General features: G+C 44.7%; 1 protein-coding gene across 1 annotated transcript in view; it reads right to left on the bottom strand.

Annotated features, from left to right (window-relative positions):
* The window catches only part of NPAS2 (neuronal PAS domain protein 2), a 55,888-nt gene that overhangs the window by 13,922 nt on the left and 24,346 nt on the right, over positions 1 to 17,620 (bottom strand). The window contains exons 7-14 of the mRNA XM_082486987.1: positions 12,584 to 12,702; positions 10,135 to 10,217; positions 9,127 to 9,233; positions 7,759 to 7,906; positions 7,009 to 7,090; positions 6,168 to 6,309; positions 5,326 to 5,432; positions 5,064 to 5,156 (exon numbers count right to left, since the gene is read on the bottom strand). Coding sequence (XP_082343113.1) covers positions 5,064 to 5,156; positions 5,326 to 5,432; positions 6,168 to 6,309; positions 7,009 to 7,090; positions 7,759 to 7,906; positions 9,127 to 9,233; positions 10,135 to 10,217; positions 12,584 to 12,702 — 881 coding nt within the window. The remainder of the gene's footprint in view (positions 1 to 5,063; positions 5,157 to 5,325; positions 5,433 to 6,167; positions 6,310 to 7,008; positions 7,091 to 7,758; positions 7,907 to 9,126; positions 9,234 to 10,134; positions 10,218 to 12,583; positions 12,703 to 17,620) is intronic.

Here is a 17,620-nt window from a genome sequence, read left to right as displayed (position 1 = left end):
TTATTACTTTAATAGGCTTTGGAATAGTTGCTTTGCATGAGCTCATATTCCAAAAATAAAAAACAGTCTTTGGAATGAAAAAACATTTCAAAAAATCTGTAAGCTTTTCTGTTATCAAGGCTTCCGAGACCTCTCTGACAGCATGTGGTGCTGTGAGTGTCCAGGCAAAAAGAAAAATAATAATTTTGCTGTGACTTGAAAATGGTGCCCTGTTCCCGCGGTTGTTCCAGTGTCTCTGTGCTAGTGGCTGAACTGATGCACGCTGCTGGAGCCTTCCTGCTCCATGGAGGTGCACTTGGCTTTTCAATAGGAAAACAAAAATGGTAACAAGAAGGGAATTAAGGAGCCCTCTGGTCCTAGCGACACTGTACAGTTAAATGAAATTTCTAGCTACTTAGAGAAATCTAAATGTGACAGGTCAGATTTGTATCAGCTAACTGCTTTGCCTTAAGCCAGCTAAGTATACGAAATACCTTCACGTTCCCTCCAGAAAAGCTGAAATCTCCAAGTAAATGGCCTTTAAGTGAGAGAGAAGGAGAACTTCAGAGGGTTTATTTCTATTTACCAGGTGGAGGGCGGCTTTCCCGCACAGTCTGGGTGGTCACCGCTCAAAGAGTGGTGGCAAAGTGGAGGGGAATTTCATGGCCAGCCCTGCTTACGGGGGAAGAAGGGCTGCTAAGGTGGCCCGTGCAGTTGCTGCTGGCAGAGGGCCTCAGAGCCCACTTTGGTGGCAGAGGCATCTGCGAGTGCTCGCAGCTTGTGCCGTCTGCCCAAGGCGATAATGTGAGCACTTGGCTTCCAGCGCCGAGATCCACCGTGCTTTTGCCTTCAAACAGCAGCACTCTCATCTGCCACCTGGTCCTCTCCCAGAGCAGAAAAATGATGTCAAATCTCCCAAACAGAAGTTTGTGTCACTTCTAAGTGGTGTTAAAGGCGAGAAGTCAGAGCGAGGTCTCTCCCTTTTTCTATTCCTTGTATAAAGGAATGGACGAGTGGAAACCTCTGACGTTTGGCAACAAGGACAAGTGATGCCAAGGGGTGTCTGGTGTTGCTGGTTGTAGCCCGACTTCGTGTTTCTGAAGAGTCCCAGATATCCTCATTTTACGAGTGAAAGAAGGCTACGGCTTGCTCAGATGAGATGCAGCTAAGTCCTGCTTCAACCTGGATCTGTACAGGATTTTTTAAAAAGCTGAGTCTTGCAACCTAATGCTCTCTATATGAACTCCATTAGTGAGGACTACTCAAGTCTTTAAAAGGGTCCTTGTCAAAAAGGAATTAAAAAAAAAAAAACAATTTTAGCCAAAAGCTTAATTTTAGCTGCCTGGCTTGCTGATGGCAGACTTTTCATTAACTTGCAAACTCCTTGAAGACACTTTGGGAAAGGAACATGATTTTCTTCAATTAATAAAAGTAAGGAATTTTATAACAGATTATTTTATAATCATTTTATACTTCAATAAGAAACAAAATCCATTTCCAGGCCTTAGTTTTGAATTCAAATTTGCTTTGCAAACTTGCATGCAAAAATATATTGCTGTTGATTTTAAGTTATTATTCCTTAATTTTTTTCAGCACCTTCTTATATTTAGCATATTCATCTAGTATTGTCTTTTTGTTTTTGTTTTTTCATGTGCTTTTTGTATGAATATGCTTAACAGCAACAATTAGCTGGTCTACTAGAGTGAAAGCCGTTATGGAAGAAGACAAGGAATTTTCTCTTTTGGTTTTCCCTTTCCCACTCTAACCCCCAAATTTGTTGATAACTCCAGCAGTGACCCCTATGATTACAAAGCTTCTATTGTTTTTGTACAATCAAACACTAACAGCAATTGACCTGCACCACAGAGTACTTATCTCAAGATCATTGAATGCTTTACTAATTAAGGGAGAAATAATAAATTAAAAGAGCTTAACTCAAAATGTTCCGCAGAAAACTCTGCACAGCTTTAACTCGGATGAAGTTGCTCTTCATGTCACTCAGTTATTTACAAATTTCTGTAGGATTCTCGGAAAAGTACATGTCATACTTGTGCCAGCTTTCCAGGTACAGTCAAACATGGAAGACTAAACCTATGAAATCTCTATAATTGCAGAGGATCGCCAGTTTAATCAAGGTTGGTTAATGCAGACAAAAATCCCACAGCAATAATTTTAGACAGGTGTCTCAAAACATTAAAAAAAAGAGGGATGCTTTTGGGATCGTGTTGGCAGGTGTTTGGGTAGGGATGGGCTCGATGCACCGGTGCTGATGGTCCAGACAGGCTGTACAGCCCCGGGAGAGGGACCGGCACTTCTGGGCTGTGGTTCCTCCCCACCAGCACGGACATCTGAAAGAGGCCGGCTGGACCGTGCCTGAGGAGGGACGTTTCTCTCCCCTGGGTGCCACCCCAGGGTGACAGGGTTACTCCCTCTCTCTGGGTGATGGGGTGCTGCAGCCAGGGGAGGGCACCTACGGCCCCTCTGTCTTTGGGGACAGTCCCCAGTTTCTCATGTGACGAACAAAAAAGATGGACACCTCAAAGACATTCTCTTCCTACAAGTTTCATGACAATAGGTAGCTGGGTAAAGTAAAGGGACCCTATTTATTTTTTAGCTTGCTTTCCTTTGAACCTTTCGTTTCTGCCTACCTTCCCACTTTCCATCCTCCTGGCCAATGGTAGAGACATGCAACGGAGTTGCGAGAACCTCGAAAACACCAGGTTGCTGTAATTTCACGAAAGCTGTAGCTGAGCAAAGGAGAGAGGGATCCGCTCGCCCCTTCCTCCTGCGGGAAAGTCTGGGTTGGTGCACCAGCCTCGCAAGGTGCAGCCCCTGGGAAACCGAATTTCATTAGTTTTGCAGCTCACCGAACAACTTGTTCCTTCTTTCTGTCTTCTGAATAACACCTGCGCAATCCCAAACGGATTATTAGCGCTAATTATTATTCAGTCATCAACATCCGCTGTGTTGTAGGGGATTTTAATTTATGACAATGAGGAAGGCAAACAAACAAATATTCTAATAGGGAGCACTCAGTTTAAAGTAAACCATTTACATTCAGGCGACATCTAGTACTGCGCTGTCTGTTCATTCAGTCAAGCAAGGCAGGAGCTAAAACCACATTTCGGCAGAGACAAAACCATCGCAGCCTTTGCTCGGGATAAAACTAATCAAAGTTCAAGCAGATGGCGCCTGAGGCGGGAGCTTGGCTGCTCACCGCAGATGTGGTTGTGGATGCTTAAAATGTCCTTCCCTCCGCCACTTGCCGCCCCGTAGCCGAATGTTAGCTTCAAAGACGGCCATCAAAACGCCGGGGCCCTGCGTGGCCAAGCTCAGCACTCTGCCTTTCAGCCTCTGCTATGGGTCACCTTCAGCTGAGGGCCAGCGGCAGAAGGGCAGTGGGGAGTGACCTGCGCAGCTCTACTTCTGGGGCTGGAAGTGGGGCGCCCGGCCACGCTATGGCCAAAAGCGACGTGCTTATGTTCTGCCGCTAAATTGCCTGCGAAACGGTCAACTGGGAAAGCGAGGGAATGTTCGTGGTGGGAAGCACGCGCACCGGGGTTTCGGCGCTTAGCGCTGCGGGCACCTTGTCTTTTAAATAAAGGATTGTCTCGCTGCAGGCCGACATGTTTATTATTTTACGGTGGGAAGTACAGAATAGTTTCATCATTTTCATCATAGTTTATGAAAATCACTCGCGTCTGTGGAGATTTGCTACTTTTCCCAGGAGTACCGCTATGGGACGTGAGCCTCAGCAACCTGAGCTGCAACGTCCCGGTGCTGTTTCCCGGCGCCACGTCAAGGGAAGCTCCGTCTTGAGCTTCACCAGGAGCATTGCTGTGACTTTGCTGCCAGTCGAGAAGAGGGCTGGCTGTGTAGACAGATTTGAGTCAGCCCTCTTCCTTTCACCGAGATTTAGCTAGCCCAAAAAGGCTGAACCAGTGGCTGTGCGACTGGACGGCGCCCTGATTTGGCGGAGAAGAAATGGAGCTGGCGTGCCAGTAAGAGCGTTTTACTGGGAAGGGGCAAAGCAGTCAGGCTCTTGGTAAATGACTGGAAAGCATCTCTTTGCAAAGAGCTTTGATGGAGAAGAAAGTGAGGTAGAAAAAAGTCAAACAAAACATGCGTGGGTTTATAATAAATAAACTAATTGATGTTTGGAAGTGCATTAATGAATAATGGAGAGAAATATCTGTAAAAGAAAATGAATGCTCAGAGCAGATAATTGATATGCTGTTTGTTCGCTGCATGCTGGTGTGGAGTCGTGAAAAGAATATTAAACATAGAAGATAAATGAGAATTTGTTATTTTAAAGCAGGGTTCCTCAGGACTTTCTATGTTTTATACGCTACAGGAAGAAGCTCTGGGATCTTGTGAGCAAGTACAGGGCACCGATGGTAGGAGCAGCCGAGGTCCAGGACTACAGTGTCATTTCTAAATTCAGAGGATGATGGGGTGTATCATCACAGCATGACCACAGGAGAGAAACAATGCGATGGGAACATGGTACTCAAATTTGGTCCTTCAAAACCCACTGCGAATGGAACACTGAGGTGGCTTTTTGGGCCACCACCCACTTTTGAGTTAAAAGATTTCACTGGAGGAATTTGTCTCTAGTGGCATCCTCTCTGCTACTGGCACACTCACAAAATGGGTTTTGCTGAATTTGCATGTCCTTTTCTGCATCAGCACAGCCAAACACGTGTTTTTAGGAGGACTGAGTGTCTGTCTTTGTTAGTTTTTGGGTTTGATTCTCATTGTGACCTTGACTTTGATGGGACCTGATTCTGTAGGAGCAAAGTTGAAAACTCTTTTCCCATCTTTTTTTTGTCCTCCTGCAAAATAGATGAGAGTGTGCACCTGAACCTACATGTACCTGGACTTCTGCTTGGAATGCCTGTATGCAGATATATGTTTGAACACACGCGTGTACAATTCAGATTACTTTCCCACAATATTTTAAGTATTCGAGAGGTGGTGGATTTGGGGATTTTAGCTACTAAAGAGCCTGAAAAGCCTCAAAAGGAGAAAACGTCAGGAGATATAGGCAAGTGACCTGTTCCACTTCCAAATTCCCAACTAACCTGTGCCAGAGGTGCAGGCTGATTCTGCAGAGTTGCTTGAGGCAGCAACTGCTGTGGGAGAAGCTCACATGAAGGCTGAGAAGGCAAAGAAACCTGGGTTAAAAACAAAAGAAAACAAAACTTTATTTATAAGTTTGGCTCCTTTAAATATTAGGTTTCTTCTAATGCCGTGGCTTCTATGTAAGTCATTTTTAATAGCTAAGTTGCGTATGTGGCACATGCTTTATACCGTCTGCCTATTTTGATGACTCTGTGAAGTTACCTGAAGAGCAGTAGGTTGACTGAGTCTATGCACGGATAAATCCTGCTGCGCGCTCGGTGTTCTTGGCAAGGGTGCGTTAGGCTCTGCAATCAGCTTTGTTGGCGTAGCTGCAAGAAAAGTACCGGTGAGTTCTCACGCGCTGGAAATCACCCCCGTTTGGAGTGGGAATTACAGCGAGATCTGGCTAGAAATGATTATGGCCTGGCTAAATTCCAGCAGGAGTCAAGGTTCTTGTTGACTTCAATGGCAATAAAATTAGACTGGTAAGGAGGGCCTGGGCAAAGATAAAAGTAAATGAGACAGATTATGATTCTGCGCTCCAGTGAACGGGGCAGAAGGACCTGTTCTAAAACAGCTGGAACTCCCTTCGTATGGGTAGAATAACTATAAATTTAGGTGAGCTCATTGGCTTTTCTTCCAGACCAGGGAGCAGAAGGAGTGTATAAGGTGTGCCCAAGTCTTGGCTGAAACTTCCTGAATCTTGGCCAGAAGAGAATCACCCACAGGCTGTAATTACTCATGTAAGTCTAGAGGGGCCTCGTATTGCTCATACTGATGCCCTCAAATCTGAAGACAAAAGTCCTTATTTTCATAACGGATTGAAAAAGCCGGACTCGTGGCTAATCCCACTACTCATTTTCCACTGTATGGATGGTTGCACTAGAACCTTCCGTCTTGTACGTTACTGTTTCAGATTATGCACTTCATCGTCAGTGGCAAACACAGCGGCAAACATCAATACCTCATAAATAACTTTTAAATTATCAGCTGTGGTATATAGGCACACATTCTGTAACTTGGCTAAATTAAAAATAATGCAGTAACCCAGGAACGCCACTCACATGCTGGGTCTGACTTGGGTGTGTGGGAAGATTTGGGTGAGCTCCTGGATGATACTGAGGGTGTCCGACTAGTGCTGAGGATTGAGGCACCAATATCGAGTGCATTAAAGTGCTGTTCAGGATCCAAGCTGGCGCCACTGTCCTAAAACAAACCAAAAAAATGGAATAGCTATTGCACCTGTCAGCGTGAAAGCATTTTGAAATACATCTAGTAATGGTTGCACACCCAGTTCTTTGGCTGGCCTAAAACGGCTTGAGCAGAACTAATCCCAGGTAGGCCAGCAGAAGACCTGGGCACAGGTGTCAATGTCCCTTCCAAACAGCATCTAGCTAATGCATTTCGCAAAGAGCTATCACTGAGTTGGAAATAAATAGCAAGCTGCTGCCATAGTCATTTTGTGCCTTCAGATGTTTTTCTGAATCTTTCTTTTGTGTTCATTTGGATGTGACAGCAACCGCAACCTCTGTGAGGCACTTGGCCATGCACTGAGGAGGAGCTTTTCTTTCTTCCCTCAGCAGAATGCTGAGATGTAGCCAAGAAGGCTGATTGCCAGAACATGTCCAAATGAATCTTTAAACTGTAGTACCTTGCCAACGAAAGGTGGAGATACCTCATATTGCCCCTGCCCATGTTCCACATAATTTGTGGCTGTTACTGATCTCCAGGTTTATCCTTTCATCAGCTTGTCCAATTTACTTTAAAGTTATTCAAGTGAGCAATGAATTCTGAAGTTGAGAGAACCCACCCAGAAAGACAATGCCGGAGTCTTCAGTGATGTTAACATAGGAACAAGTTGTGATTACTACTTATATTCATGAAAAAAACCTTTTCTCTTTGTACCTTTAGTGCTGAGGACACAACCTCTGAGGACACTTCTTCCAAGCCCATCTCCTGTCTCCTCTCCACCCGAACATCCGCGTAACTGAATGTAAAATATAATTGTATGTATCAACACGGTATTGTTATAGTTCGTATGCTATATTGTTATGTTTCATAAAATGTCTTATGATACATAACATTTATAAATATATTTCATAAAATTAAGCAAATAGAGGAGCAAATTATTGTAACATTTTACAGGTTAAAGGAACAGCTGAAAAATCACTTAAGTCAGATGCTGCTGAATAACATTTGAGAGACTTTTAATTTTCAGTTTTTGCTCTGTTCCTGTCTTCTTGAAGTCAAGAGGTACATTAAAGAAGTATATATAAAGGTCAAGTTCGCAGCCTACAACCACTTTATAACTTTACTGGAAAGCTTCCACACATCTCTTTAAAAAACAATGTAAGGGTTAGAGCTTAACTAGTTATTAGAATAGTTAAGGGATCTCTCTATTCCCCATTTTTGCACAAAATGGCAAAATGCAACAGTTAATCTGCCCTAAACTCCTGATTGACAAATCACACTTAGGATAAAGTAAGGTTTGGTCTGATCATTTTTCCATAATGAACATATATCCTTCAGAGAGTTCGGTCTTCTTTTTTGGTACATTAAAGACATCATTTTTCTAAGAGAAAATTTTGGCAGTCACGAAGATGCCCTTATCTTACTGTCCTTTATGTCCCCGCCGGTTGATAGGATTTTCCATACCTTACCACCATGTGTGTGCACACAATGAACTCTGGCTTGGAGTTCCACTGGTGGTAGGTGATATAGTAATGGGTCTGGAGCCAGATCCACTGCTGTCCTTTGGTCAGAAACCGATAGCAGCACGACTTCCCCTTGCCAAACTGCATCACTGTCAGCAGAACACACACACAGCTTGTACCACAATTTGTGATGTGAAAATGACATGAAATGTGAAAAGCGTGACAAAAGTATCATCGAGCCCCAAGGGAGACAGGAGTCTAAGCACCTTCCTAGTGAGTGGTCCCGTCAGTCTTATGATAGAGCAAATATTATAAAGAGCAGTAGGTAACTTTTTCTGACACTTGGAATGCTACATTCCTACACGGTACAATTAACCTTAGCTTTGGACACTAATGTATTAATGTCTGCTACAACTTAAACACAGATCTTACCCTGGTTTATGTGCTGATCACATACTGCTTAATTAGGCATCTGGGATTAATTTCTAGGACTGTTCATCTTAAGTTCTATAGCAGAAAAGTACAGGATAAAAATGCTTGAAAAGGTGAGTATTGTGTGCAAACGGATTCAGAAGGAAGTGAGTATAGGAGATAACATTGTGCAAAGACAAAAATCGTTTGAAACTGAAAGAAAATTCCCAGACTGACAAGAATTCAAAGTGCAGTAAACTGGGGTGTATTAAAGGTTTTAAAGATTCACTGACAAAATTAATCTCTGCTTCCCCCCCCCTCCCCCCCCAGTAATTTCAAGGGATTCCCAAACATGCATATATTTAGCCCCTCTAAATTTTAATGTCAACATATAAGAACTAATGTTGATGGGATATTTTCAGGCCACCCAGAGGTGGTAAAATGAGATGTGCCAGCCAGTTCTGTAAGTAAATATTTGAAAAGGATTGCCTTATTTTCTTTACTTAGTGAAAGAGTTTTTCAATTAAAACTTAATAGACTGTATTTAAATAAGCACAGGTAATCCCAAATGCACAGTGAACAACATTAAGGTAAATAATCCACCCGAATTTTACAAAATAGTATCTCCTCTGAGATTCCTTGAACTATTCCTGTATATTCTTTACTAATAGAGTGGGGGTCTGATCTGGTGTATTTTATCCATTCGGTGAGTCTCGCTGACTGCTTCTGGGGATACAGAAGGTAAAATCGTATTTTTCAGAGCTCAATAAGTCTGGCCCAGATGCTGATCAGCTGCAGTGTCCCCGATCTGCTCTAAGTCTGCTAAGACATACAGGTGTGAGGCCAAGCTCAAACTTCCCCTTACAAGTTCAAACCAATTTTAACGGAACATTTTAACATTTCACTGAGGAGAGGTGTCCCAGTGACTCCACAGGAACCCCGCCTGTGCGATACTTACAGTGTTCGTGGCACCTTGCTAGCAGCTCTAGGTCGTCTATATGGTAATAGTCGTAGCCAGAAGTACCCAGCACTTCAAAAGGCAAGTATCCTATAATCGGCGGTGCTCTGCGGTTAGGCACAATACAAGGGAATTTATAAACCATGAAAGAAACAGCAGTAGTTCTGCGTGTTGACGCAGATAAGTAAAAAGCCCAGATCTGCTCTCGCTCATCGGCGAACAGTCGTCCACCCCAGGGAACCAGATCCTGACTTTCCCCCGCCTTGTGCCCAGGATGCCCGGCTGGGCACGGCACCTGCCCACCAGGACATGGCCATGACAACCCCATCTTTCCGGGAAAAATGTGGTTGTGGAAAGCAACTCAGCTTCTTGGGGACCTTCACACAAGACCCTGCTGTGAGGGACCTGTTCCCTGGCTGCTCCTTGGTCAGGGGCTGTGCTGCGGCTCCCGCAGTCCCTGCATGGGGAAAAACGTGTGGCGAGGTGGTAGGAAGCCATCATCTGCCGGGACTAGGCGGAGGGGCAGAAGGGCAGATCTTCTTTGCCGCTTCCCTCTGGTTGTCCGCAGAGCTCGTCCGTGGCGTGCTGCGGCAGTTGCTTTGTACCTTTGCCAGCACAGTTGCCTCAGGCCAGCACAGACTTTCCCTCCATAACTCGGTGGGAATTGCACACACGCAATCAATGGCAGGATTTGGAAAGAATGATTTCCACAGCTGTATCATAGTTAGATGATTTTGCCATAAGACAGACTTTGGTCCATTGATATTTTTAAAGCAAACACAAACAAGCTAGTCACAAATTTGGCCGGAGAGATAGAGTAGTTTTGTTTTAAAAGAGCGATAAAAATAAATGCAGGCTTAAATAGTAAATACCATCTTTTGTAGGAATTTTGGTGGTTGCCCTCCTGTTTAGATGTGAAACATAACACTAATTTGAGAGAATTGCACTTATGAAAATAGCAGTATACAAGCACCGAACACAACCAGGAGTGCTTTTCTTGTCACCAACCTGTGATCCAGGAATAAAAATTTCCACTCCAAACTGTGTCTTGATGTGAATTCCTCTAGAGGTTCTTCCACGATGCACATCTCCTGTACGGTGAAGAAAACTGACTTAGTAAGAGTTGCGGCTTCACCACTCTGCTTCATCTAGCTTTTGTTAGCTATAAATACACGGTGCGCGAGAGGAGAAACCAGAGGTATCTCTGGTGTTGTATCTACCAATGCCAACATTTTTGCAGGAGCTGGGGAGAAGAACTTGTGATGCGCATGGACTTTAGAGCTATGACTGTTCCTCAGGGTGCCAAAGTTTTTATGGCTTTGAAGCAGTGCCCGGGCTGTGAGAGCTGTGCCCCCCACGGCCCCGAGGAGCAATGCCCTTTCCCAACATCCAGCCTGTGTTTGGTCTCACCTGGGTTTGCCACGTCTTTCCTCGCTCTCTTTGTGTTATTTAAGATACCCACTGCCCTCGCCCGGCTCTTTTGGATGTCTGCCCTCTGAGTCCTCTTTGAGAAAGGGGGGACGCTCTCCCTCCCACTCAACGGCTGGGGACACTACGTGCTGCAGAGGGGGAAGTGCCTTTTCAGGCAGGCAACCTGTGTGGGGGCCATCAGGCGGGTGAAAGGCGGTGGTGTTGCCTTGAGCTTCACTCCCGCAGTGAAGAAGCTGACCCTTCAGACCCACAGCAGCCCTGGGCGCTCGTGAGAATCATAATTAATAAGTGAATTGCAGGAGGTAGGGCACAGGGCTGCCTGTGAGGTAGGACATCCTTGGCCCAGAGGGATGGGGATTGGGACGTAGTCGGCAGGGATTAGCTGTTGGGTGGAGGTGGGAAAGGGAGGAAGGATGGCACTGCGGTCTACACCCGTGCGTGGGCTGGGGCTGCCTGCGTGCCCCACAGCCGGCTCCCAGCCCACTCGCAGCTCCCCTCCACCGACCTCTCCTCTCCCACTGGTGGTTTGCAGGGGCAACTCCAGCTCCACGAGATGTCATCCTGGAGACCCCTGGATGTGACTTGACAGCATCCGTGCTCAGGATTTGGTGGCGTCCAGGGCTGTCCCCCCCCATGCCTCTCCTGCAGGAGGGTCTCCATCATCACTGGTAAGGACAACCTGCCTGCTGGCCCCTGACGCTGCTGTCCCAATGCTCCCTGGTGCCGTGTCCCCCTGTGCAAGTGACACCCTCTCATCATCTCCTCTGCCACTTCTCTCTTGGCTGTCACTCTCAGGAAAAGAAGTCTTTCAGGCCACCAATGTTTGAAACCCTCTTGGGACCACAGGACAAGCTGAGGTGCACTGCCATCAAGCATTTCTTTGGTATGTATCAATGCTCACAAAGGTGATTAAAGTTTCTAGCTGCAGATTGGCAAAAGGCTTGACACGCACTTTGAATTCCCCTCTCCCCACCTCTCCAGTTTGCACCAAAATCCATGCTGATGCCAAGAACATACCCTAAAATTCAAGGTGCAACATGCAAACATTGATATGTGCAACCAAAATGCTGATTCTGCCTTGCTTAACCAGTCAGATAAATATTTTTGCCTTCATTTTAGAGGAGGACGTCAAGACCAGGGGTTAAATGAGTCACCCATGTGAACTGAAGGGATCACTGCGCAGGGTTTCTCGGCAGCTAACACCTTCTCCGGGTTGTTCAGCAGCTGCATCCCCCCCCAGCACTGGGCAGCTCATTGCAACGTGCAGCCCATCTCGTTCCCCTGTTTATTTTGAGATGTTAGCTACCCAAAGGCAAGGGAATTTGCTTTCAGGGTTCTCGGAGAACCTTAACTCCAGCCTCTACTGATAATATGATTACTGCGGCTAAGATTTAGGGGAAGTGTCCTCGCTTGCCCAGAAGGGACTGTACTTGCCTGCTGGGGCCATGAATCAGTCAAGAGTGCCCTGCGGGTCCCTGAGCAGTAATGGAGCCAGGCCGAGGGAGCAGTGATTTCATACGGGCTAGGTCTCAATTACACTTTTTAATCTCTTAACCTCTGAGGGCGGGACACCTGATGCAGTAGCTCACATTTGTTAATTAGGGAACCACAGTGCCAGGCACAAAGTTGGGTCTATCTGTATTTCTACAAGCAGCTGTCTTACTACCAGGATCTGGGAGAAGAGAAACTAGCAGCAGTCACCTGAAGATATCGAGTGACTCAAATGAAAGTGTTTGTGGCCATTGGTACACTGTCCCATCGCAAGAACAGAAAGCAGCAAGGAAGAACTCAATTTCAAAGTGACATTGCAATTCCTAATGCAAGGAGGGTTCCCATTTCCTGTGCAAAGGGGGCAGAAGTGACACTGCTTCCGCAGATCCTGGCTTGCACTCATAATCCTCTTCACTGGATTTTTATGCATGAAATGTGATATCTGTAATCTATTCAATTAGCAAAATTAAGAACTTTGCGTGTCACCCCGTCTAAAAGTGCTTTGAGAAGTTCTGCATCCAGGGTACGCCCTTACCTTTAAAAACTGAGGCGTTGCCAAACGAACAGTCGCAACGAAGCAGATCTGCTTTCCCGGGGATGTTCTGTAAGCCCTTGGGACAGCCTCGTCAAAGCCATTGCATGTGGAGTTAGGCACTAGGTAGGGAAAAAAACGGGACCCAGAGTCATGCCTCATACGAGATTTGTTCTCCCTGAATATTTTGCACACTTGAAGCGTACTAATACTAATTTTATACAGAGAATTGCTCTAAAAGCTTTTAAAGCTGATATGCATATATTTAAATCCAAGTCAGTCACGTTAGGCAGAAAGACATCAGAGCTTAACTTCAAGTATGAATGTTATAGGTTAATCCTGATAAAAATAAGGCCAAACCTTATTACAGAGCATAAACCAGCTTTCTGGAAAGAAACCCCACGCATCCAATTGCTCTTTTTCACCACTCACAAGAAAAAAATGGATGCTGCAGCATGCCTGGCACGCCAGCTTCCACAAGGCAGTGAAAAAGAGCCTTGGCAAGAAGGGAGGAAGCTGAAGAGTGTTCGTCAAGTCATCAGTGGCAAAACACTGGGGCCCACAGCCAGCGAGTCCTCATCGAGCTAGCGAGAGGCTGCTTGCGATTCTCGGCTGCTGAAGTGCATCTTCCCCTTCGGCATCTAAGGAGAACCGTCCCCAGCGTGCTCAGGTTCTCCTTGGTTTAAAGAAGAGCAGACGACCCCGTGTACAGCACTGGCTTCCAGAGCTGGGCATGCCTGAGCCTGCAGATGGCCTGCTGTCTCCTGAAACACTGGGCAGAAGGAAAAACTGGATGCGATGTGGCTACAGATTTTATGTGCAGTTTTTTTAACTGTGTCTTTTGTGATTGTGTGGCTCTTGAGTCGCTTTGAGGGCCCGCTAGCATCTCCTGCCATAAAGATGCGTTGCCAAAAGAACGTGTTGCTTTAAGCTAGCCCACAGTCCCACGTTAGAATGACATAATGCAAATTCTTCATCCAAATTTGAGCTGTTTAGAGATGGTAATCCCGCTCCCACAGCAGTGAAAAAACCCTGTGTGCGAAGCTGTGGTGGGAACTGGGCTGGCCCCGTCGGCTCTTGTCCTGCCCAGCCAACTACCTCCTATGGGGGCAGAGAAGGTCCCACCTAGCAGCCAGGGTTCACCAATATTAGTTAATCTAATGCTGATAGGGATCAATGCTAATATGAAACTATCTTTCTGTACTATTAGGCCCCTATGTCCAACTTTATGAGGTTTCCTACAGTTTGTCTCTTCTGCACAGGACAAAGCAAGGATAAGCGTGTCTATTCCTGTAAAAATGAAGAGGTTTTTATCTGTTTGGGGAGGAGATCACTAGCAATTTTTATTCTGGGGTGCTTCCGCACTTGGCTTTAGTTCACTAGCATAAATTGTAGAGATGGAAGAATTCTCAACTTATCACAGGTGCTTTTGGAACCCAGTTCAACCTATTAAAAGCCTTAGAATAATGATACATAGCTGATAACAAGGGTAACAGGGTATGACACAGAAAAATAAGTACTCTGAGGAGAATTCACACCTGTGATTTAGGCCACTGTGAGCACAATATATATTGTGCCAAAAAGGGGAAGAGAGATTCCTCATCTGAGAAGGCAACACGGATGTGAACGTCCACAGAGATTAGAGCCCACTCTTGCAGCTGAGTCTGGAGGGCATGGCTGACTGGATATTAAGATAAAAAATACGGGCAAAATTCTCCTCCTTTCACCAGCAAAGCACACTTGCTCTGGGGACTTCCTAGGAATATGTATTCCTGTTCTGCTCCTGGGGTTATGTGCATATATGAGGGCTTCTATGGGATTATTAATAAAAGAGGTGGAAAAAAAGAAGAAAGAGTTAGGAGCTACAGGAAACAGGAGAAGCCTGAGCAAAGAGTTATTGGTTCTTGTCTGATAGGATTATTTTTGTAAATCTGTCGATTTCTGTAGCCAGTCCTGTTAAAAATTAATGGTATTGCTATAAACCTGCATTAAGGGCATTGTAAAAAGTTACTTCCAAGCTTACTACGTAATACGTTGTCACATTTGAAGTCAATGGGGCCATTTCTCTTTGTAATAGCCAAGTTTAGTAGCAAATGTTTGCAGACTGGGCTCTAAGATAGGAAAGTAAGATAAGCACACTCAGCCTCCGAAGTACAGGTATGCTAAGTTATCCTGGTTAGTGAACCCATGGGCTTGCAAATGACACTGGTCCCAGAAGAAATACCCAGTGGAAACCCAGTCGCAGCAAAGAGAGTGGATGGCTTTCTTACATCATTTGATGTAAACCGCCATGAGCTTGAGACGTATTCCCAAAAGAGAGCAGCATACATCCCTGAATGTGGCATTTACAAAATACGATTGTATTTCCAAGAGGTAAATGCAATACTAAAGGGTAACAATTATCATATAGTACAGCTATGTGCTAACATTGGGATTTCATCACAACATTAGGGAGTGTTGAACTTGGCAGCGGTGAATGAATAAGCCCAAGGAGGTGAGACAGAGCTGGCCTGGCTGAAAGTCATCCAGTCTTCGAACAGCTACCGTGCCATCTCCATACTCAGCTGCCCTTTACAAAGCCCAAAGCACTACAAGCCTTGATGATGCAGGCTTCCATCACCTTGAAATGTACATCTTGATCGGAAAAATAACAACTACAATAACTGAAAGAAAAAGATCCCACATTTGTTTCTGAATTACTTTGCTGCCTGACTTATTTTGTTGGTATCTGTTCTTCCCACAGCTCTGTCTGCACAGCCTGTTTCGTTCTGCCCTTGCAGCCGGTCAGCAAATTTCAAGTTCTTCTGTTGATAACTTTTACAGTGTGGTTAAAAAAAAGAGATCATTCCATTAATTAAAAAAAAATTAAAATATCCTGGCATAATCTTTTAAGCATGCCTTCTGAAAAATCATACTTTATAATTCTCCATATCTCTTTACAAGAAACACATAACATCTTGAAGTAGCAAAGTTCAGTAACAAACTTTCTGAGAGCACCACAGAAAAACAGTGGAATGGAAAATGGAGGATGAAGTATGAGGCTATGATCATAGAATCATAGAATCATTATGGCTGGAAAAGACCTTTAAGATCATCAAGTCCAACCGTTATTTAACTCTACCAAGCCCACTTCTAAACCATGTCCCTGAGCACCATATCTAGACGGCTTTTAAGTACCTCCAAGGATGGCGATTCAACCACTTCCCTGGGCAGCTGGTTCCAGTCTTTGATAACCCTTTCAGTGTAGAAGTTTTTCCTAATGTCTAACCTAAGCCTCCCCTGGTGCAACTTGACACCATTTTCTCTTATCCTATCGGTTGTAATGCCCACGTCTCTACAACCTCCTTCCAAGTAGTTGTAGAGAATGATAAGGTCTCCCCTCAGCCTCCTTTTCTTCAGCCTAAACAACCCCAAGTCCCTCAGCCACTCCTCATAAGACTTGTTCTCAAGACCCTTCACCAGCTTCGTTGTCCTTCTCTGGACCCTCTCCAGCACCTCAACGTCCTTATACTCAAAATTGAACACAATACTCAAGGAGGGGCCTCACCAGTGCTGAGTACAGTGGGACAATCACATCCCTAGCCCTGCTGGCTACACTATTCCTGATGATATTAACATTTATAAGTCACGTACAGGTCTTGGAGTGCTTTTGTCAGAAGGCATCTGATGAAAATGTTAAGCTGGCTATAAACAGGCAGGCTCAGGTCAATGAGGGCATGTGTGTTTCACAATTAAATGATCTAGACAAAATATCCTGAGTAGGGAATTAGAAGGTCGTGTGGCAAAGCTAAATACATCATCAGAAAGGTGAAACAGTTGTCTCATATATATCAGTTAGCTGATGCTCCTTAGCATAAATTTTAATAGTTTTTGTGGTTACCTATCAGACCTGCTGCTCCTAGAGCTACCACAACATTCTTTAATACAAGTATTAAATTACCTGTAACTATCATAGAATCATAGAATGGGTTAGGTTGGAAAGCACCTTGAAGATCATCGAGTTCCAACCCCCCTGCCACAGACAGGGACACCTCCCACTAGACCAGGTTGCCCAAGGCCACGTCCAGCCTGGCCTTGAACACCTCCGGGGATGGGGCCTCAACAGCCTCTTTGGGCAACCTGTGACAGTGCCTTACCACCCTTAAAGTGAAAAACTTCTTCCTGATATTCAATCTAAACCTGCCCTCTTCTAGTTTAAAGCCATTCCCCCTCGTCCTATCATTACATGCCCCAGTAAAAAGTCCTTCCCCGGCCCTCCTGTAGGCCCCCTTTAGGTACTGGAAGGCCGCAATAAGATCACCCCGGAGCCTTCTCTTCTCCAGGCTGAACAGCCCCAACTCTTTCAGCCTCTCCTCATAGAAGAGGTGCTCCAGCACTCGGATCATCCTCGTGGCTCTTATCATATAAGACAATAGAAAGAAACTGATTTGCTTATGTAAAAGTTTTTTTTTTTCGGTTTGTTTTGTTTTTATAAAAAAAAACCAGGAGACTAAGGACAAGATGTTAAAAATAAGTGCTATATAAGGAACCAAGCTCTTAACTACCACAGACAAAAGGATTTTTATTCTTATGGATATAAATCATGCCACATGAAATGAATGAAAACATGTTTAAAAAAACCCAGATGCCACGTTATTCAGTTAATAATAGTACAGCAGTCAGTTGCTCAGCCGTCTTATTTTAAGTTAGGATGTTTAAAACATATCCTTCCTATAACGGCAACCCTCTCATTTGTGCCATTTGAAAGAAGAAATCCCTGCTTACTATTTTGTCAGTAGATGTTAATGTTAAGAGACTTAAACAGCCTTAGTGACTGTCGGGCAAACTGAACAGTGATTTCAAAAAACACAAGCCAAACAGACCAGAATAAAATCCAGATTGTTTCATATAAATAAATTCGGACCACAGACAAACAGAATATTCAGCAGTTAATATATATAATGAAGAAATCTCAAGTGCTAGTGGCAAGCCAGACTGCACTTAGTAGCTTCAGATGAGTAAAAGTGATGGTGTCCATACACCACTTCGATCTACTCTCTC

This window comes from Vanellus vanellus (genome assembly GCF_965231255.1).
Source record: "Vanellus vanellus genome assembly, chromosome: 1".
In the NCBI taxonomy this organism is placed as follows: domain Eukaryota; kingdom Metazoa; phylum Chordata; class Aves; order Charadriiformes; family Charadriidae; genus Vanellus; species Vanellus vanellus.
The sequence above is the reverse complement of the archived record's forward strand: the minus strand, read 5'-3'. Positions and strand labels throughout refer to the sequence as shown.